Source organism: Oncorhynchus mykiss, chromosome 5, assembly GCF_013265735.2.
Source record: "Oncorhynchus mykiss isolate Arlee chromosome 5, USDA_OmykA_1.1, whole genome shotgun sequence".
In the NCBI taxonomy this organism is placed as follows: domain Eukaryota; kingdom Metazoa; phylum Chordata; class Actinopteri; order Salmoniformes; family Salmonidae; genus Oncorhynchus; species Oncorhynchus mykiss.
Window position 1 is genome coordinate 11,330,927 of NC_048569.1, and position 25,198 is coordinate 11,356,124.

General features: G+C 43.7%; 1 protein-coding gene across 9 annotated transcripts in view; it reads left to right on the plus strand.

Annotated features, from left to right (window-relative positions):
• LOC110523188 (cAMP-specific 3',5'-cyclic phosphodiesterase 4D) overlaps positions 1 to 25,198 on the plus strand; it is a 392,833-nt gene that overhangs the window by 304,826 nt on the left and 62,809 nt on the right. For 5 of the 9 annotated variants that reach the window (XM_036976772.1, XM_036976775.1, XM_036976776.1 and 2 more), the window contains 2 exons: positions 18,709 to 18,900; positions 21,361 to 21,423. In XM_036976772.1, coding sequence (XP_036832667.1) covers positions 18,709 to 18,900; positions 21,361 to 21,423 — 255 coding nt within the window. Of the gene's footprint in view, positions 1 to 18,708; positions 18,901 to 21,360; positions 21,424 to 24,210; positions 24,662 to 25,198 lie in introns of those variants that run through there. The other 4 variants (XM_036976773.1, XM_036976778.1, XM_036976779.1 and 1 more) reach the window with 2 other exon arrangements.

The window sequence follows — 25,198 nt, forward strand, 5'->3', positions numbered from 1 at the left end:
CTGTCCTGTCTAACATACAATTGTTCCCCTGTCCTGTCTAACAGACAGTTTTCCCCCCGTCCTGTCTAACAGACAGCTGCTCCCCTGTCATGTCCTGTCCTATCCTTTAGTACGGTATACATTGTTGGACACCCTCAGCCTCTATAGACTCTCCTACAGCCACAGTTAGAGCAATCATATATGCAGTAGTAAACATTACATATGACATATGTGTGATAAATATGGTAGTGGGGTCAAGCAACTGCAATGTGACCCCCGATATAGAATACCCTGCACTGGTTTCTCCAAAGTCCTTTGAAACAGGGCAGGCACCTCTTCAGGGTGTGTGTGTGTGTGTGTGTGTGTGTGTGTGTGTGTGTGTGTGTGTGTGTGTGTGTGTGTGTGTGTGCGTGTGTGTGTGTGTGCTTGCTTGCTTGCTTGTGTGTTTGAAGAGCTCTCTTCTCATTGGTGCTCAAGCTAGAGATGATCTCTGTAAAAGTGGGCCAAGGGTGGCACCTCCCTCCCTCTCCCTGTCTCTCTCTCATTCTCTCCCTCCCTCTCCCTGTCCCTCTCTCATTCTCCCCCTCCCTCTCCCTGTCACTCTCTCATTCTCCCCGTCTTTTTCTCATTCTCTCCCTGTCTCCCTCTCATTCTCCCTCTCCCTGTCTCATTCTCTCCCTCTCCCTGTCTCTCTCTCATTCTCTCCCTGTCTTTCTCTCATTCTCCCCCTCCCTCTCCCTGTCTCCTCTCCATTTCTCTCTCTCATTCTCTCTCTCCCTCCCTTCCTCACCCTGTCTTCTCTCTCATTCTCTCTGCCTTCTGTCTGTCTTCTCTCTCATTCTCTCGCTGCCTTCTGTCTGTTTTCTCTCTCATTCTCTACCTGCCTTCTCTCATTCTCTCTCTCTCTCTCTCTCTTCCTCACCCTATCTTCTCTCTCATTCTCCCCACCTTCTGTCTGTCTTCTCTCTCATTCTCTCCCTGCCTTCTGTCTGTCTTCTCTCTCATTCTCTCCCTCCCTCTCCCTGTCCCTCTCTCATTCTCCCCCTCCCTCTCCCTGTCACTCTCTCATTCTCCCCGTCTTTTTCTCATTCTCTCCCTGTCTCCCTCTCATTCTCCCTCTCCCTGTCTCATTCTCTCCCTCTCCCTGTCTTTCTCTCATTCTCTCCCTGTCTTTCTCTCATTCTCCCCCTCCCTCTCCCTGTCTCCTCTCCCTTTCTCTCTCTCATTCTCTCTCTCCCTTCCTTCCTCACCCTGTCTTCTCTCTCATTCTCTCTGCCTTCTGTCTGTCTTCTCTCTCATTCTCTCCCTGCCTTCTGTCTGTTTTCTCTCTCATTCTCTACCTGCCTTCTCTCATTCTCTCTCTCTCTCCCTCTCTTCCTCACCCTATCTTCTCTCTCATTCTCCCCACCTTCTGTCTGTCTTCTCTCTCATTCTCTCCCTGCCTTCTGTCTGTCTTCTCTCTCATTCTCTACCTGCCTTCTCTCATTCTCTCCCTTCCTCTCCATGTCTTATCTCTCATTCTCTCTCATCTCTCCCTGTCTTCTCTCTCATTCTCTCCCTGTCTTCTCTCTCATTCTCTCTCACTCTCTCCCTGTCTCTCTCTGTCTCTCCCTCTCCATGTCTTCTCTCTCATTCTCTCCCTATCTCTCTCTGTCTCTCCCTCTCCATGTTTCTCTCTCATTCTCTCTCATTCTCTCATTTCATCTCCCTGTCTTCTCTCTCATTCTCTCCCTGTCTCTCTCTGTCTCTCTCTGTCTCTCCCTCTCCATGTTTCTCTCTCATTCTCTCATTCTCTACCTGCCTTCTCTCATTCTCTCCCTTCCTCTCCATGTCTTATCTCTCATTCTCTCTCATCTCTCCCTGTCTTCTCTCTCATTCTCTCCCTTCCTCTCCATGTCTTATCTCTCATTCTCTCTCATCTCTCCCTGTCTTCTCTCTCATTCTCTCCCTGTCTTCTCTCTCATTCTCTCTCACTCTCTCCCTGTCTCTCTCTGTCTCTCCCTCTCCATGTCTTCTCTCTCATTCTCTCCCTGTCTCTCTCTGTCTCTCCCTCTCCATGTTTCTCTCTCATTCTCTCTCATTCTCTCATTTCATCTCCCTGTCTTCTCTCTCATTCTCTCCCTGTCTCTCTCTGTCTCTCTCTGTCTCTCCCTCTCCATGTTTCTCTCTCATTCTCTCATTCTCTACCTGCCTTCTCTCATTCTCTCCCTTCCTCTCCATGTCTTATCTCTCATTCTCTCTCATCTCTCCCTGTCTTCTCTCTCATTCTCTCCCTTCCTCTCCATGTCTTATCTCTCATTCTCTCTCATCTCTCCCTGTCTTCTCTCTCATTCTCTCCCTGTCTTCTCTCTCATTCTCTCTCATTCTCTCCCTGTCTCTCTCTGTCTCTCCCTCTCCATGTCTTCTCTCCCTGTCTCTCTCTGTCTCTCTCTGTCTCTCCCTCACCATGTTTCTCTCTCATTCTCTCTCATTCTCTCCCTTCCTCTCCCTGTCTTCTCTCTAGTTCTCTCGCATTCTTTCCTTGTCTTCTCTCTAATTCTCTCGCATTCTTTCCCTGTCTTCTCTCTCATTCTCTCGCATTATTTCCCTGTCTTCTCTCCCTGTCTCTCTCTCTCTCTCCCTCTCCATGTCTTCTCTCTCATTCTATCCCTTCCTTTCCCTGTCTTCTCTCTCATTCTCTCCCTGTCTTCTTTCTCATTCTCTATCTGACTCCTTCTCCCCCTTCCTCCCTCTTCCATTCCCTCCTTCTTTCTGTCCTTGTCCCTCTCCCTAATCTTTCCCTCTCTCCCTTAATTTTTCCTTCTCACCGTCTGTTTCACATTTCCTCTCCCAATCTCCTCTTTCCTTTCTTATCCTTTCTCTCGCTCTCTCTCCACTACCTCAGTGTGTCTCCATCCCTTTCATTAATAACTCCTTCTGTGTCACATCTCCTCTTTCCTTTCTTATCCTCTCTCTCTCTCCACTACCTCAGTGTGTCTCCATCCCTTTCATTAATAACTCCTTCTGTGTCACATCTCCTCTTTCCTTTCTTATCCTCTCTCTCTCTCTCTCCACTACCTCAGTGTGTCTCCATCCCTTTCAATAATAACTCCTTCTGTGTCACATCTCCTCTTTCCTTTCTTATCCTCTCTCTCTCTCCACTACCTCAGTGTGTCTCCATCCCTTTCATTAATAACTCCTTCTGTGTCACATCTCCTCTTTCCTTTCTTATCCTCTCTCTCTCTCTCTCTCCACTACCTCAGTGTGTCTCCATCCCTTTCAATAATAACTCCTTCTGTGTCACATCTCCTCTTTCCTTTCTTATCCTCTCTCTCTCTCCACTACCTCAGTGTGTCTCCATCCCTTTCATTAATAACTCCTTCTGTGTCACATCTCCTCTTTCCTTTCTTATCCTCTCTCTCTGTCTCCACTACCTCAGTGTGTCTCCATCCCTTTCAATAATAACTCCTTCTGTGTCACATCTCCTCTTTCCTTTCTTATCCTCTCTCTCTCTCTCCACTACCTCAGTGTGTCTCCATCCCTTTCAATAATAACTCCTTCTGTGTCACATCTCCTCTTTCCTTTCTTATCCTCTCTCTCTCTCTCCACTACCTCAGTGTGTCTCCATCCCTTTCATTAATAACTCCTTCTGTGTCACATCTCCTCTTTCCTTTCTTATCCTCTCTCTCTCTCCACTACCTCAGTGTGTCTCCATCCCTTTCAATAATAACTCCTTCTGTGTCACATCTCCTCTTTCCTTTCTTATCCTCACTCTCTCTCCACTACCTCAGTGTGTCTCCATCCCTTTCATTAATAACTCCTTCTGTGTCACATCTCCTCTTTCCTTTCTTATCCTCTCTCTCTGTCTCCACTACCTCAGTGTGTCTCCATCCCTTTCAATAATAACTCCTTCTGTGTCACATCTCCTCTTTCCTTTCTTATCCTCTCTCTCTCTCTCCACTACCTCAGTGTGTCTCCATCCCTTTCAATAATAACTCCTTCTGTGTCACATCTCCTCTTTCCTTTCTTATCCTCTCTCTCTCTCTCCACTACCTCAGTGTGTCTCCATCCCTTTCATTAATAACTCCTTCTGTGTCACATCTCCTCTTTCCTTTCTTATCCTCTCTCTCTCTCCACTACCTCAGTGTGTCTCCATCCCTTTCAATAATAACTCCTTCTGTGTCACATCTCCTCTTTCCTTTCTTATCCTCACTCTCTCTCCACTACCTCAGTGTGTCTCCATCCCTTTCATTAATAACTCCTTCTGTGTCACATCTCCTCTTTCCTTACTTATCCTCTCTCTCTCTCTCTCTCCACAACCTCAGTGTGTCTCCATCCCTTTCAATAATAACTCCTTCTGTGTCACATCTCCTCTTTCCTTTCTTATCCTCTCTCACTCTCCACCACCTCAGTGTGTCTCCATCCCTTTCATTAATAACTCCTTCTGTGTCACATCTCCTCTTTCCTTTCTTATCCTCTCTCTCTCTCCACTACCTCAGTGTGTCTCCATCCCTTTCAATAATAACTCCTTCTGTGTCACATCTCCTCTTTCCTTTCTTATCCTCTCTCTCTCCACTACCTCAGTGTGTCTCCATCCCTTTCAATAATAACCCCTTCTGTGTCACATCTCCTCTTTCCTTTCTTATCCTCGCTCTCTCTCCACTACCTCAGTGTGTCTCCATCCCTTTCATTAATAACTCCTTCTGTGTCACATCTCCTCTTTCCTTTCTTATCCTCTCTCTCTCTCTCTCTCCACTACCTCAGTGTGTCTCCATCCCTTTCAATAATAACTCCTTCTGTGTCACATCTCCTCTTTCCTTTCTTATCCTCTCTCTCTCCACCACCTCAGTGTGTCTCCATCCCTTTCATTAATAACTCCTTCTGTGTCACATCTCCTCTTTCCTTTCTTATCCTCTCTCTCTCTCCACTACCTCAGTGTGTCTCCATCCCTTTCATTAATAACTCCTTCTGTGTCACATCTCCTCTTTCCTTTCTTATCCTCTCTCTCTCTCTCCACTACCTCAGTGTGTCTCCATCCCTTTCATTAATAACTCCTTCTGTGTCACATCTCCTCTTTCCTTTCTTATCCTCTCTCTCTCTCTCCACTACCTCAGTGTGTCTCCATCCCTTTCATTAATAACTCCTTCTGTGTCACATCTCCTCTTTCCTTTCTTATCCTCTCTCTCTCTCTCCACTACCTCAGTGTGTCTCCATCCCTTTCAATAATAACTCCTTCTGTGTCACATCTCCTCTTTCCTTTCTTATCCTCGCTCTCTCTCCACTACCTCAGTGTGTCTCCATCCCTTTCATTAATAACTCCGACATCCCGTCGCTGCTCAAGCTGAATGGCTGGGCCATCCTCTCATTCTCCCCCTGTCCCTCCCTGTCTCTCTCTGTCTCTCCCTCTCCATCCTCTGCTCTGTTATCTCTGTGTCCCCTGAGGGCCCCGGGTCGCAGCCGTGCGTCAGCACCTGCCACACTAACACAGACACACAAGGGACAGGGTCCCATGGGGCCACAGGCACAGAACAACACGGACATATGCATGTGCACACACACTTGCATCGTCATATCATCTTGCCTCAACGGATGGTAAAAGACGGCTCTGACATCCATAGTATTACAAGGAAAGCCATCGTATTACTCTAAATCAGTGGACACCAACCTTTTTATGAGTCAAGATTACTTTCTCAGTCAAAAAGTAAGCGGAGATCTACCGCTCAGATCATTATTTTACTTGACTTAAAGCTGCAATATGTCACTTTTTGTGCCAACTGACCAAATTGACATAGAAATGTGAGTTATAGATCTGTCATTCACATTGACAGCAAGTCTAAGAACCTATCTATTCTATGTGCGTTATTTCTATGCGTCCTGTTTTTACGTTTTGTTTTTGCGTCTTTTACTTTTGGTTTCGTACACCAGCTTCAAAACAGCTCAAAATGAAATATTTTTGGTTATGGAAAGATATTTGACAGCGGTTTAGATGGTAAAATGATTCTCTACACTATATTTGCTTGTTATTTCACATACATTTAAATTAGGTGAATTATTTAAATTTTTGCAACCAAGAAATGGCGGAGCGATTTCTGCATTGCGCACCTTTTAAAAAACGTAACATGAACCTAATAAAACCAGTTGTGTAGGAAGGAGGTTTGTGCAGTAGGACTAATACATTATCACAGCATATTGTCTATATACCCGCCTGCCAATACTGTTCTTCTCTGACCATATTATACTGCAAAACTCCAGCTTTGGTATCAAAACACATCAGTTGGTGTAGCACTTGTGAGGTACAGCTGAGCATAAGTTCAAATCATTTGCAAATAATTTTTATTTTTATTTTCCTGGACTGATGGTATGCTACCTGCATGGGATGGTCATGGTGCTTTCAAAACAACTGGGAACTCTCGGGGTAAAAAACAGCGTCAAATCATGGCGTCAGTGATCCATCTATAGGTTGGAAAGTCTGAGCTCTAGAAAGATGCCAAAGTTTCCGACTTGGAATTCCGAGTTGGGTGACCTTTCAAAAGTGACAGTTGTCTTGAACGCACTGAAGTCGGAAGTCAGAGATTTCCGATTTCCCAGTTGGTTTGAACACGGTATTCGTCTCAGAGGAGGGAGGGAGAGAGCAGCAGAGGGTCTGCCTCCCATGGTCCCTGCTTTCTCCTTCCTTTCCTCCGGTGAGACTGACCAGAGAGAGGGGACACCATCTTCCAGCTGATTGCTAAACTCAAGACACACTGCATCTGCCTCGTGCACAAATTCATGTTGTTCCTATGACCAGAGAAAGTTACGTATTCCTAGATATTAAAATAGACACTACGAGCTGCTAATTGTAATAAAATGCAGGGCATCGAGACACTTCGCTACTCATTCATAGCAGCTGCAGCGCGAGTGGAAGTATGGAGAAGCGCGTTTGTAATAGTGTTGAATAAAAGCAGTGTTGACAGTGTTGAATAAAAGCTGTGTTGACAGTGTTGAATAAAAGCTGTGTTGACAGTGTTGAATAAAAGCAGTGTTGACAGTTCTGAATAAAAGCAGTGTTGACAGTGTTGAATAAAAGCAGTGTTGATAGTGCAGAATAAAAGCAGTGTTGACAGTGTTGAATAAAAGCAGTGTTGACAGTGTTGAATAAAAGCAGTGTTGACAGTGTTGAATAAAAGCAGTGTTGATAGTGTTGAATAAAAGGAGTGTTGACAGTGTTGAATAAAAGCCATGTTGACAGTGTTGAATAAAAGCAGTGTTGACAGTGTTGAATAAAAGCAGTGTTGACAGTGTTGAATAAAAGCAGTGTTGACAGTGTTGAATAAAAGCAGTGTTGACAGTGCTGAATAAAGTAAGTGTTGATAGTATTGAATAAAAGCAGTGTTGACAGTGTTGAACAAAAGCTGTGTTGACAGTGCTGAATAAAAGCAGTGTTGACAGTATTGAATAAAAGCAGTGTTGACAGTATTGAATAAAAGCAGTGTTGACAGTGTTGAACAAAAGCTGTGTTGACAGTGCTGAACAAAAGCTGTGTTGACAGTATTGAATAAAAGCAGTGTTGACAGTATTGAATAAAAGCAGTGTTGACAGTTTTGAATAAAAGCCGTGTTGACAGTGTTGAATAAAAGCAGTGTTGACAGTGTTGAATAAAAGCCGTGTTGACAGTGCTGAATAAAAGCAGTGTTGACAGTGTTGAATAAAAGCAGTGTTGACAGTATTGAATAAAAGCAGTGTTGACAGTGCTGAATAAAAGCAGTGTTGACTGTGTTGAATAAAAGCAGTGTTGACAGTGTTGAATAAAAGCCGTGTTGACAGTGTTGAATAAAAGCAGTGTTGACAGTGCTGAATAAAAGCAGTGTTGACAGTATTGAATAAAAGCAGTGTTGACAGTGTTGAATAAAAGCCGTGTTGACAGTGTTGAATAAAAGCAGTGTTGACAGTGTTGAATAAAAGCCGTGTTGGCAGTGTTGAATAAAAGCAGTGTTGACAGTGTTGAATAAAAGCAGTGTTGACAGTGTTGAATAAAAGCCGTGTTGACAGTGTTGAATAAAAGCAGTGTTGACAGTGCTGAATAAAAGCAGTGTTGACAGTATTGAATAAAAGCAGTGTTGACAGTGTTGAATAAAAGCAGTGTTGACAGTGTTGAATAAAAGCCGTGTTGACAGTGTTGAATAAAAGCAGTGTTGACAGTGCTGAATAAAAGCAGTGTTGACAGTGTTGAATAAAAGCAGTGTTGACAGTATTGAATAAAAGCCGTGTTGACAGTGTTGAATAAAAGCCGTGTTGACAGTGCTGAATAAAAGCAGTGTTGACAGTGTTGAATAAAAGCAGTGTTGACAGTGCTGAATAAAAGCAGTGTTGACAGTATTGAATAAAAGCAGTGTTGACAGTGTTGAATAAAAGCAGTGTTGACAGTTCTGAATAAAAGCAGTGTTGACAGTGTTGAATAAAAGCAGTGTTGACAGTGTTGAATAAAAGCATTGTTGACAGTGTTGAATAAAAGCAGTGTTGACAGTGTTGAATAAAAGCAGTGTTGACAGTGTTGAATAAAAGCAGTGTTGACAGTGTTGAATAAAAGCAGTGTTGACAGTGCTGAATGAAAACTTAGACATGAACTCACTCATAAAAACCACAGCTCTTTGCTCTGTTCCTTGACACTCTTTCTCTGGTCAGGGTTTTAAAATCTCACGTAGGCTCGTTTCAAACTTTGCTGTTGCCGGGTCGTGGAAGCTATAGCTACGGAGATTTGAGCTATCCGATTGGCCAGCGCAGTAGGTGCACTTAATTTAGCCACAGATCTCCCCCGGTCTTTTCGGACAAATGAAATGGTTCAAAATGGGAACACTTTGCCTATCAAATGCATGAAAATGAAAATGGAGTGCAAGCCTTTATCATTTACGTTTCTACTGACATGCTTGGTGATCGACTAGGAATCAAGATAGACCAGCCAATCGGCCGGTTGGTGGCCACTGTTGTAAATGGGTATATTACAACCGGTCAAACTGGTTCACCTTTCCTATGGTCTCCTTTCCGGCCGTGCTTTGGGAGAAGCCTGTGTGATATGACTGCAACACTGAGACATTAAAAGTTTGTAGAATTACTGCTTTAAAAAACATACAAATCTTCTCCTAGAAAACTATCACACTCAAGCAAGCATGCACACACACAGAAACAAACACACACACACACAGACACAGAGACATTGGACTTTGAGCTCTTTCTCTACCTCATGCTTCCCCCAGGGACGTATCACAATACCCTCTGCTAAACCTCTGGACTGAGGTTGTTTAGACTGGGACTGAGTTTCAGGTTATTGGCGCCAAATGACGGGGAATCATTTGTTGGGTTCTGGTCAGTGTTCAACCGTAGGTTTCAGGGTTCTGTTAGAACAGCATAAACACACAGTCCAAACTACAGTTCTACTGTAGATATGATGACTTGGACAGAACAGTTATAAATGTTAATAGATGGATCCTATACAGTATGTTATGGGACAGGTGCATGGGCTGAGTATTGGGACAGGTGAATGGGCTGAGTATTGGGACATGTATCTGGACTGAGTATTGGGACATGTATCTGGACTGAGTATTGGGAGAGGTGTCTGGCCTGAGTATTGGGACAGGTGTCTGGGCTGAGTATTGGGACAGGTGTCTTGGCTGAGTATTGGGCGTAGTGGGGTGTGTGTAGAGGTGTCTGGGCTGAGTATTGGGACAGGTGTATGGGCTGAGTATTGGGACAGGTGTCTGGGCTGAGTATTGGGCGTAGTGGGGTGTGTGTAGAGGTGTCTGGGCTGAGTATTGGGGCAGGTGTCTGGGCTGAGTATTGGGACAGGTGTCTGGGCTGAGTATTGGGCGTAGTGTGGGGTGTGTAGAGGTGTCTGGGCTGAGTATTGGGACATGTGTCTGGGATGAGTATTGGGACAGGTGTCTGGGCTGAGTATTGGGACAGGTGTCTGGGCTGAGTATTGGGCGTAGTGGGGGGTGTGTAGAGGTGTCTGGGCTGAGTATTGGGAGAGGTGTCTGGGCTGAGTATTGGGAGAGGTGTCTGGGCTGCGTATTGGACGTAGTGGGGTGTGTGTAGAGGTATCTGGGCTGAGTATTGGGACAGGTGTCTGGGCTGAGTATTGGGACAGGTGTCTGGGCTGAGTATTGGGACAGGTGTCTGGGCTGAGTATTGGGCGTAGTGGGGTGTGTGTAGAGGTGCCTGGGCTGAGTATTGGGACAGGTGTCTGGGCTGAGTATTGGGACAGGTGTCTGGGCTGAGTATTTGGACAGGGGTCTGGGCTGAGTATTGGGCGTAGTGGGGTGTCACATGGAGTTCAGGAGATGACGGATCATTTGCTACCTGGCTGCCCTTTGAGCAGCGAGCAGGCAGGCGCTACTGTAATTCTATAAGCCTGTGTGTGTGTGTGTGTGTGTGTGTGTGTGTGTGTGTGTGTGTGTGTGTGTGTGTGTGTGTGTGTGTGTGTGTAGATTATGTGGGGAATAGGCCTGTTCAGTCAGCAGTAGAGTATGTGGGGGAATAGGACTCTTCAGTCAGCAGTAGAGTATGTGGGGAATAGGCCTGTTCAGTCAGCAGTAGAGTATGTGGGGAATAGGCCTGTTCAGTCAGCAGTAGAGTATGTGGGGAATAGGCCTGTTCAGTCAGCAGTAGAGTATGTGTGGAATAGGCCTGTTCAGTCAGCAGTAGAGTATGTGTGGAATAGGCCTGTTCAGTCAGCAGTAGAGTATGTGGGGAATAGGCCTGTTCAGTCAGCAGTAGAGTATGTGGGGAATAGGCCTCTTCAGTCAGCAGTAGAGTATGTGGGGAATAGGACTCTTCAGTCAGCAGTAGAGTATGTGGGGAATAGGCCTCTTCAGTCAGCAGTAGAGTATGTGGGGAATAGGCCTCTTCAGTCAGCAGTAGAGTATGTGGGGAATAGGCCTGTTCAGTCAGCAGTAGAGTATGTGGGGAATAGGCCTGTTCAGTCAGCAGTAGAGTATGTGTGGAATAGGCCTGTTCAGTCAGCAGTAGAGTATGTGGGGAATAGGCCTCTTCAGTCAGCAGTAGAGTATGTGGGGAATAGGACTCTTCAGTCAGCAGTAGAGTATGTGGGGAATAGGACTCTTCAGTCAGCAGTAGAGTATGTGTGGAATAGGCCTGTTCAGTCAGCAGTAGAGTATGTGGGGAATAGGCCTCTTCAGTCAGCAGTAGAGTATGTGGGGGAATAGGACTCTTCAGTCAGCAGTAGAGTATGTGGGGAATAGGACTCTTCAGTCAGCAGTAGAGTATGTGGGGAATAGGCCTGTTCAGTCAGCAGTAGAGTATGTGGGGAATAGGCCTGTTCAGTCAGCAGTAGAGTATGTGGGGAATAGGCCTGTTCAGTCAGCAGTAGAGTATGTGGGGAATAGGCCTGTTCAGTCAGCAGTAGAGTATGTGGGGGAATAGGACTCTTCAGTCAGCAGTAGAGTATGTGGGGAATAGGACTCTTCAGTCAGCAGTAGAGTATGTGGGGAATAGGCCTGTTCAGTCAGCAGTAGAGTATGTGGGGAATAGGCCTGTTCAGTCAGCAGTAGAGTATGTGGGGAATAGGCCTGTTCAGTCAGCAGTAGAGTATGTGGGGAATAGGACTCTTCAGTCAGCAGTAGAGTATGTGGGGAATAGGCCTGTTCAGTCAGCAGTAGAGTATGTGGGGAATAGGCCTGTTCAGTCAGCAGTAGAGTATGTGGGGAATAGGCCTGTTCAGTCAGCAGTAGAGTATGTGGGGAATAGGCCTGTTCAGTCAGCAGTAGAGTATGTGGGGAATAGGCCTGTTCAGTCAGCAGTAGAGTATGTGGGGAATAGGACTCTTCAGTCAGCAGTAGAGTATGTGGGGAATAGGCCTCTTCAGTCAGCAGTAGAGTATGTGGGGAATAGGCCTGTTCAGTCAGCAGTAGAGTATGTGGGGAATAGGACTCTTCAGTCAGCAGTAGAGTATGTGGGGAATAGGACTCTTCAGTCAGCAGTAGAGTATGTGGGGAATAGGACTCTTCAGTCAGCAGTAGAGTATGTGGGGAATAGGCCTGTTCAGTCAGCAGTAGAGTATGTGGGGAATAGGCCTGTTCAGTCAGCAGTAGAGTATGTGGGGAATAGGCCTGTTCAGTCAGCAGTAGAGTATGTGGGGAATAGGCCTGTTCAGTCAGCAGTAGAGTATGTGGGGAATAGGCCTGTTCAGTCAGCAGTAGAGTATGTGGGGAATAGGCCTGTTCAGTCAGCAGTAGAGTATGTGGGGGAATAGGACTCTTCAGTCAGCAGTAGAGTATGTGGGGAATAGGCCTGTTCAGTCAGCAGTAGAGTATGTGGGGAATAGGACTCTTCAGTCAGCAGTAGAGTATGTGGGGAATAGGCCTCTTCAGTCAGCAGTAGAGTATGTGGGGAATAGGCCTGTTCAGTCAGCAGTAGAGTATGTGGGGAATAGGACTCTTCAGTCAGCAGTAGAGTATGTGGGGAATAGGCCTCTTCAGTCAGCAGTAGAGTATGTGGGGAATAGGCCTGTTCAGTCAGCAGTAGAGTATGTGGGGAATAGGCAAGTATCAAGTAGCAAGTATCAGTACTTACTCTGCATTTCTTTGGTCAGAAATACACTATGGTGAGATGTGTACTTTTCTGCCCAATTAGGTAATTTATTGACACTATTTCTGTCCATTCAGATGACCCCTTTTGGCTTGAGCACCACTATAGGAAAAGGTTATGTGTAGCCTCTTTAAAATAAAATGCATTTAAAACGAGAAGGACAAGTACTGAACTACAAAAACAAAGTGAGAAATGAGAGTTCAGAATGATATCCTTGGCCTCAGAGAGATGGTTGCAGCACTGAAACATTTTTCACTCCCGGAGCCAAAACACAAGGCTCCACAAGTTGAAAAGAGAAGTAAAAGATAAATACACATTGAATAATGGTGTTCTCTTGTCAAGGTGTTCTTATTTTGTCAGCAGGACCGGCTCCTCTTCTCCTTTTTAGGAGAGGAATCAAAAAATAATTTGTCATTATCTGCTTCCAGAGAACACGGTGAACTTAAACTATGATTCTTTCCATGGCCTTTTTCTTCTGGCATCCTCCCTTTGTGATGTCCTGAAGACGTCTGGTTCTAATGAAAAGGACTGTAGTTCCACAGTGACACCATTATTATTATCATGAAGATGTCCTGAAGACGTCTGGTTCTAATGAAGAGGACTGTAGTTCCACACTGACACTATTATTATTATCATGAAGATGTCTGGTTCTAATGAAGAGGACTGTAGTTCCACACTGACACCATTATTATCATCATGAAGATGTCTGGTTCTAATGAAGAGGACTGTAGTTCCACACTGACACCATTATTATTATCATGAAGATGTCTGTTTCTAATGAAGAGGACTGTAGTTCCACACTGACACCATTATTATTATCATGAAGATGTCTGGTTCTAATGAAGAGGACTGTAGTTCCACACTGACACTATTATTATTACCATGAAGATGTCTGGTTCTAATGAAGAGGACTGTAGTTCCACACTGACACCATTATTATCATCATGAAGATGTCTGGTTCTAATGAAGAGGACTGTAGTTCCACACTGACACCATTATTATTATCATGAAGATGTCTGGTTCTAATGAAGAGGACTGTAGTTCCACACTGACACTATTATTATTACCATGAAGATGTCTGGTTCTAATGAAGAGGACTGTAGTTCCACACTGACACCATTATTATTATCATGAAGGTGTCTGGTTCTAATGAAGAGGACTGTAGTTCCACACTGACACCATTATTATTACCATGAAGGTGTCTGGTTCTAATGAAGAGGACTGTAGTTCCACACTGACACCATTATTATTATCATGAAGATGTCTGTTTCTAATGAAGAGGACTGTAGTTCCACACTGACACCATTATTATGATAATGAGGATGTCCTGAAGATGTCTGTTTCTAATGAAGAGGACTGTAGTTCCACACTGACACCATTATTATTATCATGAAGATGTCCTGAAGATGTCTGTTTCTAATGAAGAGGACTGTAGTTCCACACTGACACCATTATTATTATCCTGAAGATGTTTGGTTCTAATGAAGAGGACTGTAGTTCCACACTGACACCATTATTTTTATCATGAAGATGTCTGTTTCTAATGAAGAGGACTGTAGTTCCACACTGACACCATTATTATCATCATGAAGATGTCTGGTTCTAATGAAGAGGACTGTAGTTCCACACTGACACCATTATTATCATCATGAAGATGTCTGGTTCTAATGAAGAGGACTGTAGTTCCACACTGACACCATTATTATTATCATGAAGATGTCCTGAAGATGTCTGTTTCTAATGAAGAGGACTGTAGTTCCACACTGACACCATTATTTTTATCATGAAGATGTCTGTTTCTAATGAAGAGGACTGTAGTTCCACACTGACACCATTATTATCATCATGAAGATGTCTGGTTCTAATGAAGAGGACTGTAGTTCCACACTGACACCATTATTATCATCATGAAGATGTCTGGTTCTAATGAAGAGGACTGTAGTTCCACACTGACACCATTATTATTATCATGAAGATGTCCTGAAGATGTCTGGTTCTAATGAAGAGGACTGTAGTTCCACACTGACACCATTATTATTATCATGAAGATGTCTGGTTCTGATGAAGAGGACTGTAGTTCCACACTGACACCATTATTATTATCATGAAGATGTCCTGAAGATGTCTGGTTCTAATGAAGAGGACTGTAGTTCCACACTGACACCATTATTATTATCATGAAGGTGTCTGGTTCTAATGAAGAGGACTGTAGTTCCACACTGACACCATTATTATTATCATGAAGATGTCCTGAAGATGTCTGGTTCTAATGAAGAGGACTGTAGTTCCACACTGACACCATTATTATTATCATGAAGATGGATTTACATGAAATTGATTATGTACATGTAAGCCCTATAGAGTTCTATAACTGAGATTGACACTTCTACTCATTGATCACTTTTAAACAGGGCTACTGTACTTTTGGGCAGTCCGTTCCTAAAGTTGTCGGCACTCCTAATTCAGAGTTTCATAAAGATTTGGTTAAACATTGAGAAGTAGGTTGTACAAATGAAGAACACTGAGACAGAATTATTGTGACATGGATACGAAGCAAGACACAGGAGAAGTCACTGTTACACTTTTCAATGCAATGGAAGAACTAGATCATGATGGCGTAGAAATGCATAGTCCCTATAGCCCTGTGAATCACACAAAGACTGACGTACAGGATAGAGTAGACAGAGGACAATCTGAAGCATGAATAAAGCCAGCTCTCATCATACCCCAGGCCTCCTTGTGAGGTGGCCCACTTCGGCTGAATTGTCTTCAGGGAGAGTCTTTAAACAGATAAGGCTGATGATGTAGGTAGGGGACCTGGTTTGGTCCCAACGTCACACTGGGGAATCCCTTGTGTGTGTGGTCCTGTGTGTGTCTGTACGTCTGTGTTTGTGTGAACATGTTTTCAAGCATGCATCTGTCTGTTGTGCGTGTGTGTGCAGGCTTTCTCCAAGTCTCCCCCTCCTTGTGCTGCCACTTGGCAGATGCTAACTTGGGGAACATGGGTGACATCCATTCTTAATCGGAGCAGGAGGACAATGACATCATTGTGGCTTGACTAACCAGCCTAATTAGCTGTGCTAGTTAACTCACCTGTGTCTATGTGTCTGGAGATTCCACACCTACACGCTAGTCTCCTATAGTCAGTTTCCTGACCTGTGTTGCTAATTATCACAACACAGTTCTACAGAGACTATACTCAGGTAGTTCTATAGAGATTATACTCAGGGAGTTCTACAGAGACTATACCCAGGTAGTTCTATAGAGACTATACTCGGGTAGTTCTATAGAGACTATACTCAGCTAGTTCTATAGAGACTATACCCAGGTAGTTCTATAGAGACTATACTCAGGGAGTTCTACAGAGACTATACTCAGGTAGTGCCATATAGACTATACTCAGGTAGTTCTATAGAGACTATACTCAGGTAGTTCTATAGAGACTATACCCAGGTAGTTCTATAGGGACTATACTCAGGTAGTTCTATAGGGACTATACTCAGGTAGTTCTATAGAGACTATACCCAGGGAGTTCTATAGAGACTATACTCAGGTAGTTCTATAGAGACTATACTCAGGTAGTTCTATAGAGACTATACTCAGGTAGTTCTACAGAGACTATACCCAGGTAGTTCTATATAGACTATACTCAGCTAGTTCTATAGAGACTATACTCAGCTAGTTCTATAGGGACTATACTCAGGTAGTTCTATAGAGACTATACTCAGGTAGTTCTATAGAGACTATACTCAGGTAGTTCTATAGAGACTATACTCAGGTAGTTCTATAGAGACTATACTCAGGTAGTTCTACAGAGACTATACCCAGGTAGTTCTATATAGACTATACTCAGCTAGTTCTATAGAGACTATACTCAGCTAGTTCTATAGGGACTATACTCAGGTAGTTCTATAGAGACTATACCCAGGGAGTTCTATAGAGACTATACTCAGGTAGTTCTATAGAGACTATACCCAGGGAGTTCTATAGAGACTATACTCAGGTAGTTCTATAGGGACTATACTCAGGTAGTTCTATAGGGACTATACTCGGGTAGTTCTATAGAGACTATACTCAGGTAGTTCTAAAGAGACTATACTCAGGTAGTTCTACAGAGACTATACTCAGGTAGTTCTATAGAGACTATACTCAGGTAGTTCTACAGAGACTATACTCAGGTAGTTCTATAGAGACTATACTCAGGTAGTTCTACAGAGACTATACCCAGGTAGTTCTATATAGACTATACTCGGGTAGTTCTATAGAGACTATACTCGGGTAGTTCTATAGAGACTATACTCAGGTAGTTCTAAAGAGACTATACTCAGGTAGTTCTACAGAGACTATACTCAGCTAGTTCTATAGAGACTATACTCAGGGAGTTCTACAGAGACTATACCCAGGTAGTTCTATAGAGACTATACTCGGGTAGTTCTATAGAGACTATACTCAGGTAGTTCTATAGAGACTATACTCAGGTAGTTCTACAGAGACTATACCCAGGTAGTTCTACAGAGACTATACTCAGGTAGTGCCATATAGACTATACTCAGGTAGTTCTATAGAGACTATACTCAGGTAGTTCTACAGAGACTATACCCAGGTAGTTCTACAGAGACTATACTCAGGTAGTGCCATATAGACTATACTCAGGTAGTTCTACAGAGGCTATATTCAGGTAGTTCTACAGAGACTATACTCAGCTAGTTCTACAGAGACTATACCCAGGTAGTTCTATAGAGACTATATTCAGGTAGTTCTACAGAGACTATACCCAGGTAGTTCTATAGAGACTATACTCAGCTAGTTCTATAGAGACTATACCCAGGTAGTTCTATAGAGACTATACTCAGGGAGTTCTACAGAGACTATACTCAGGTAGTGCCATATAGACTATACTCAGGTAGTTCTATAGAGACTATATTCAGGTAGTTCTACAGAGACTATACTCAGGTAGTTCTATAGAGACTATACTCAGCTAGTTCTATAGAGACTATACCCAGGTAGTTCTATAGAGACTATACTCAGGGAGTTCTACAGAGACTATACTCAGGTAGTTCTACAGAGACTATACTCAGGTAGTTCTATAGAGACTATACTCAGCTAGTTCTATAGAGACTATACCCAGGTAGTTCTATAGAGACTATACTCAGGGAGTTCTACAGAGACTATACTCAGGTAGTGCCATATAGACTATACTCAGGTAGTTCTATAGAGACTATACTCAGGTAGTTCTACAGAGACTATACTCAGCTAGTTCTATAGAGACTATACTCAGGTAGTTCTATAGAGACTATACTCAGGTAGTTCTATAGGGACTATACTCAGGTAGTTCTACAGAGACTATACCCAGGTAGTTCTATATAGACTATACTTGGGTAGTTCTATAGAGACTATACTTGGGTAGTTCTATAGATACTATACTCAGGTAGTTCTACATAGACTATACTCAGGTAGTTCTACAGAGGCTATACTCAGGTAGTTCTACATAGAATATACTCAGGTAGTTCTATAGAGACTATACTCAGGTAGTTCTACAGAGGCTATATTCAGGTAGTTCTACAGAGACTATACTCAGCTAGTTCTATAGAGACTATACTCAGGTAGTTCTATAGAGACTATATTCAGGTAGTTCTACAGAGACTATACTCAGGTAGTTCTACAGAGGCTATATTCAGGTAGTTCTACAGAGACTATACTCAGCTAGTTCTATAGAGACTATACTCAGGTAGTTCTATAGAGACTATATTCAGGCAGTTCTACAGAGACTATACTCAGCTAGTTCTATAGAGACTATACTCAGGTAGTTCTATAGAGACTATACTCGGGTAGTTCTACAGAGACTATACTCAGGTACTTCTACAGAGACTATATTCAGATAGTTCTACAGAGACTATATTCAGGTAGTTCTACAGAGACTATACTCAGGTAGTTCTATAGAGACTATACTCAGGTAGTTCTATAGAGACTATACTCAGGTAGTTCTACAGAGACTATACTTACGTGGTTCAATAAGGAACTTTAACCTCTGGGGGTGCTCTGCAGAAATATTGTCCATAAATTACCTCAATGGGCAATAAGGGGTACATCTTCCTACGCTAATGAGCAAAAGCATATTTTTTGACTGTGAACACCTGTCTTCTAACATTTCATCTCTCTGTCTCTCCGTAGCTTCGATGTTGACAATGGCACATCATCGGGACGCAGCCCCCTGGACCCCATGGCCAGTCCAGGGTCAGGGCTCATCCTGCAGGCCAACTTTGTCCACAGTCAGCGGAGAGAGTCCTTCCTCTACCGCTCGGACTCGGACTACGACCTGTCACCCAAGTCCATGTCCAGAAACTCCTCAATCGCCAGCGACATGTGAGCGCAAATCTTCTACTTCTTCTAACCTTTCTAAACCATTGTTGATTGTGACTTTCTCTAATAATACACATTATAACCATTAAACTGATCATCTTAGCTGGCTAATTTATTTTGGCTGGCTAACGAGCTAACGAGCTAACGAGCTAACTGGTTAACCACTGACATCCCTAATCTGAACAATTGTTCTAAAGATGTTAAAACAAGCATGTGTTTCCATCAGGAGAATATACATGGTGTTATGTTATGCTAAGTCAAAGAGTGGTCTTTAACAGTGATTGAAACTAAATTAAACGATCGATATGACATTTTTCATTGAAAGCGAAGGTGGATTTGGTACACCCTAAACATGACTTGAAAATGATGTTCCATTTTGTCTCCCAGAGAGTTTGTTGAGGTCAGGTCAGGTCGAAAGTATTGGAATATATTCACTACTTACCTCCCCTGAAGTAATGAGCCTGTTATTCAGATGCCTCAATTGTAAATCACTCATCGGCCCGCCAATATGTACCAAGTAGGTGACCTGTGGCTGAATTTTCCATACAAATGTAATACAAACTAATCCCTCCCAAGTTCAAATATTTGTAAGAAGCTATTATTGAATGGCTTAAAATAATGGTCCTCCAAATGGGATTTTTGTGGCCTGTAATCTGGACTAGTGACTTTCATCTGAAGTAGTACATCTCATACAATACTCTTTTCCCAGGAAGTATCATGAGTCTGTTCCCACTAGTCATCATGGTATATAAACAGACATTACAGACCACGGCACCAGGCCCTCTCTCTGTCTTCTACACAGCATGACTTTGACCTTGTTGACCTCGGCACATAATCAGCCATTGCAATAAATGCCCCTGAATATGCCCTCTGTTTACACAGGTAGCACAATTCTGATATTTGGCCCAGTTACTGGCAAAAGAGCTGATCTGCTTGGTCAAAAGACCAATTAGTGGTAAATAAAATATCAGAATTGGTCTGACTGTGTAAACACAGCTATAATATACTTTTGACTCAGTCACTCCTCTTTAATCAGAGGGTTTCTTATGGGAAATGACATGAAGAAACTGTGGAGCCCCTGGAGCAGGGGAGTTAGCAACTCTGGTCCTGATGTGCCGGAGGTACCTAAAGTTTCGCTTTAGTTTTGCTTTAGACATGGAATACCATGTTGGTGAAATGTATCCAATTTAATTGATCAATTAATGGATCTTCTCAGTTGGTGAAGTAATTAGTAGAGACAGGTGTGGTGCCTGGTTAGAACAAAATCCTGCAGTACCAGAGGAACTCAGAACCAGGGTTGCCTACCCCTGTCCTTCTGTCGCTCCACATACAATGGGATCCTCCCGTTTTTCCCCTAGGATTTTTTTCAGCTATGAATATAGGGGAAACACTGAATCCTCAATCCTCCATCTCCTCTTCCTGCTCTCCTCTCCCCTCTCTCTCTCTCTCTCTCTCTCTCTCTCTCTCTCTCTCTCTCTCTCTCTCGCTCTCTCTCTCTCTCTCTCTCTCTTTATTGCCCTATAAGTACATACCAGGACACTGTCCTCCATGTCGTCCTTCCATCAGGAGGCTCAAACAGTAGACTGAAGTCATGTTGTCCTCTCTCTGTTGAGAGACAGACAGCAGACTGAGGTCATGTTGTCCTCTCTCTGTTGAGAGACAGACAGTAGACTGATGTCATGTTGTCCTCTCTCTGTTGAGAGACAGACAGTAGACTGAAGTCATGTTGTCCTCTCTCTGTTGAGAGACAGACAGTAGACTGAGGTCATGTTGTCCTCTCTCTGTTGAGAGACAGACAGTAGACTGAAGTCATGTTGTCCTCTCTCTGTTGAGAGACAGACAGTAGACTGAAGTCATGTTGTCCTCTCTCTGTTGAGAGACAGACAGTAGACTGAAGTCATGTTGTCCTCTCTCTGTTGAGAGACAGACAGTAGACTGAAGTCATGTTGTCCTCTCTCTGTTGAGAGACAGACAGTAGACTGAAGTAATGTTGTCCTCTCTCTGTTGAGAGACAGACAGTAGACTGAAGTTATGTTGTCCTCTCTCTGTTGAGAGACAGACAGTGGACTGAAGTCATTCTTGATTGTGTCTAAATATATGTATCCTACATGTTTGTCTTAACCTTCCACAGTGCTGCTCTCAATGTTGCCTACTGTTTCTCAGTTCATTCCATATGAGGATGCACATTGGCTATTTATGTCACTGCATCCTCTTTGTAAAAGGTGACAGAGTACAAACTAGGCCCCGTCTTCCTGACTCCTCTGTTGCACCGAGGTCTAACTCCGTTGGTGTCATACTGACCTTATCTAAGACCATCTGGACAGAAAGTCATTCATCAGACTATCTGACCTCCCAGCGGGATAAACTGGGCAAAATATGTTGAAATGATGCAAGACAGAGACCATGAATGACGCAACAAAACTGACTCGCTCAGTGTCCTCCATTTTGTGTTCTTATCGATAGGAATAACCACCTGCAGAGGCCAGGCCTGACCTCGCGACGGTCTGAGCCCGTCATTAGTGGAAAGTAAGTGAGGCCCTGCGGACAAACTCCAGTCGCTAACACTTAGTTTCACCCCTTCTTCATAAGGGCCAATGCACTGCCATGGTTATGACACAATCAGTACCATGTTCATTTTTGACACCTGACTATTGACAGTCGTAACACAAACTGTTGTTTAGGAAAACTAGCTATGTAATCCCAATGTTACCCAGCCTGTTTGTCAAGGACCCCAGCTGTTGCACATTTTTGGTCTATTCAAGAAAAAACACATCTGATTCAGGTGTGCTAGTGTTGTAGCTGAAAAAATGTGTGAAATAGTTCGGGGTCCCCAAGAACCGGTTTGGGAAAAACAAAGCTAGCCAGCTAGCTAGTTTGCTAGCTCTCCCATGCAACGTTGTTTTGGTGACAACGGCAAAAGCTCCGTTTTCATAAGAGGACAGCTGTCGTGGCTCGTCTGCCACGTCAAAGGCTTGTTTAATGACGGTATCATTATGTCATGTATTGTCATGTTATGACAGTGTTATGAAGGCCTTATGACGGAGGCGTCTGCTAAAGTGTTAGCCCCCACCACACACACTAACAGCACGCGCTGACCATGCTGTTACGGACGAATGCTGTGCCTGTCTCTGCCTTGCTGCTCACACCTCACATCACAGACCACGTTAGACGCACGTGTCTCCAATACATCCTCATCTTTAATGCGCAGAATGGTAAATAAAAATAAAAATAAAACAAATGACCAGATTGAATGAGAATTCACGAAATTTGTCTCCCAAAATTTGATTGACACTCACAGCCAGAGAGAGGCTGACGGTTTAGAGTTTTTAGACGTGGTTTAGTATTCTGGGCATTAAAACCTCACCCCCCAAATCCTTCCCTAAGTGGTGCACTCTGGTAGATCTTTCCACCCCTGTGGAAAATTGCAGTGGAACATCCCAATGACATGGCATGAAGGGATGGATCAAAGTCTGGTTTATGGGTTTAGACTCAAGATTAGGCCTAGTCTCTGGGTCTCAGAACATTGTTGTCTCATCTAACATGTGTGATGCTCATCTTTGTTTTACGAAGACTGCATGGCATGTGAAGAAGCAGAGTTAGAAACTTCCCCCAACTCCAACCCCATCCTGATCATTTGTTTACCACTTTCTCCATCTCCTCATTTGAACAGAGTTGAAGTCATTGTAATAGTAGGCGTTTCGTAGCTCTGGTCCAGTGTGCCTTTCTCAACTATTCTACTAAGTAGTTGAGAAAGGCACACTAACGCTCTGTACCAGAGCTAGGCGTTCTGATGCTTTTGTACACTGGACATTCATTCATTTATTCACAATTCTTATAAATACATTAAGATGCAAGATACCTACAGATGTTAAACTCAGTTTGGTTTTGACAAACATCCACAAAAGTGGAAAGTGTAGTCATCAGTCTGTCAGCAGATGGGATTTCAGATGGGATTTCAGATGGGATTTCATGTCACAGTACATCTAAAGCCATCACATTATCAGAACCAAAACTACAATTGTGATGAGCACAAATTAATGAATGACGATACAATCTGCAAGACAAACTGAAATTGAGAAGGTGACTGTGGCTTTTCTACAAAATGAGCAACGGTCTTCAAATGGGTTTTAATTTGGCTCGGAGGAGGCTCGTTTGCTCACTCACCGTAACTCGACACCCCCTTTATGCATAATGCAAAGGCCTATGGGAGCTCTGTCATGAGCTTCCACTATAATCCCACCCGATATGCAGAAAGGGAAGGAGGAGCGCTATCAGGTGATGCCATCATAACATGTAACTGATATGTCTCCAGCGGCCTGAAAGAGTTGAGGATGGACGACCTAAAAGTGATTCGGCACTTTCAACATAGCCCGTTGATAGTGTGTTGTTGCTTCATAGCCAATTCGCCATTGTTGAAAATGATCTATCCTTGTCGATTGCTTGAACAGTCAGGCTACTACATCCAGGCTATACTACATCCAGGCTACTACATCCAGGCTATACTACATCCAGGCTATACTACATCCAGGCTACTACATCCAGGCTACTACATCCAGGATACTACATCCAGGCTACTACATCCAGGCTATACTACATCCAGGCTATACTACATCCAGGCTACTACATCCAGGCTACTACATCCAGGCTATACTACATCCAGGCTATACTACATCCAGGCTACTACATCCAGGCTATACTACATCCAGGCTATACTACATCCAGGCTATACTACATCCAGGCTATACTACATCCAGGCTATAGTACATCCAGGCTATACTACATCCAGGCTACTACATCCAGGCTACTACATCCAGGATACTAAATGCAGACGACTACATCCAGGCTATACTACATCCAGGCTATACTACATCCAGGCTACTACATCCAGGCTATACTACATCCAGGCTATACTACATCCAGGCTACTACATCCAGGCTATACTACATCCAGGCTATACTACATCCAGGCTATACTACATCCAGGCTACTACATCCAGGCTATACTACATCCAGGCTATACTACATCCAGGCTATACTACATCCAGGCTACTACATCCAGGCTATACTACATCCAGGCTACTACATCCATGCTACTACATCCATGCTACTACATCCAGGCTACTACATCCAGGCTATACTACATCCAGGCTATACTACATCCATGCTACTACATCCAGGCTACTACATCCAGGCTATACTACATCCAGGCTATACTACATCCAGGCTACTACATCCAGGCTATACTACATCCAGGCTACTACATCCAGGCTACTACATCCAGGCTATACTACATCCAGGCTATACTACATCCAGGCTACTACATCCAGGCTACTACGTCCAGGCTATACTACATCCAGGCTACTTTCAACTTCCTTTGCAATACTTACGGACAAAAAACATACTTTTATGCTGAATGAACACTTTGATAGTGATATTTAATGTGCAGTACGGGAGTCAAGAGCGTCAGGGGAGCTAAGTTTAGCCAGCTTTATTTGTAGCACATTCCATACTAGCCATGTCTGATAGCGGCGCGTGAGAGTGGCACTACGCTTCCCATGGTACGTCGAACTTTCTGTGTGTCAGTTGTGATAGGGCGCTCAGTTAACTAGCCATAACTTGCGCCTGCGCACATATACACACACTCAGACACACACACACACACTCGACAGACCGCAAACCTCAGGAGCCATTATGAGACCACGAGCGACAAAAAACATACGTGAAATGGGACGGTTCTTCAGCGAGCCCAATGACTATCGAAGAGGGTATGTTTCCTTTGGGAGGGACCTTCTGAGGCAGTGTTGTTCAACCCTGGTCCTTGGGCCCGGGGTTGTTCGAGCACTGTTGAATCAGATGTATTAGTGAAGGACTAGAATAAAAAAAAACACACCCTGTCTAGATCTCCAGGACTGAAAGACACTGGTCCCTCTGTCTATTGGAAATGAGCTGATGCCTCCTACCCCTCTATCCCTTACCCTACCCTGCTTCTCCCTGCACTAATGCCCGCTTAAGAGCACTCCTTCCTGGGTTAGCTATCGAGAAGCTGCCACCCGACTCCTCTACTGTGTGTGGTTCCTCTGAGTACACTGGTATCCATGCATGGGACTGTTTCATTGTGTTAGCAAGAGAACGCATGCATTCTGTGTTATGGGAATCCACTTCCAATCCAATGTATTGCAGCTTAACACATGCTTAACTGAACAAGTACTTGGCCAACCATTCATTTGTTTCTTAATGAAGTGCTAAGCTTTATAAAATTTACACTTGTTTTTTTTCTGTTTGAGTTTGTAAGTAGAGAGGAT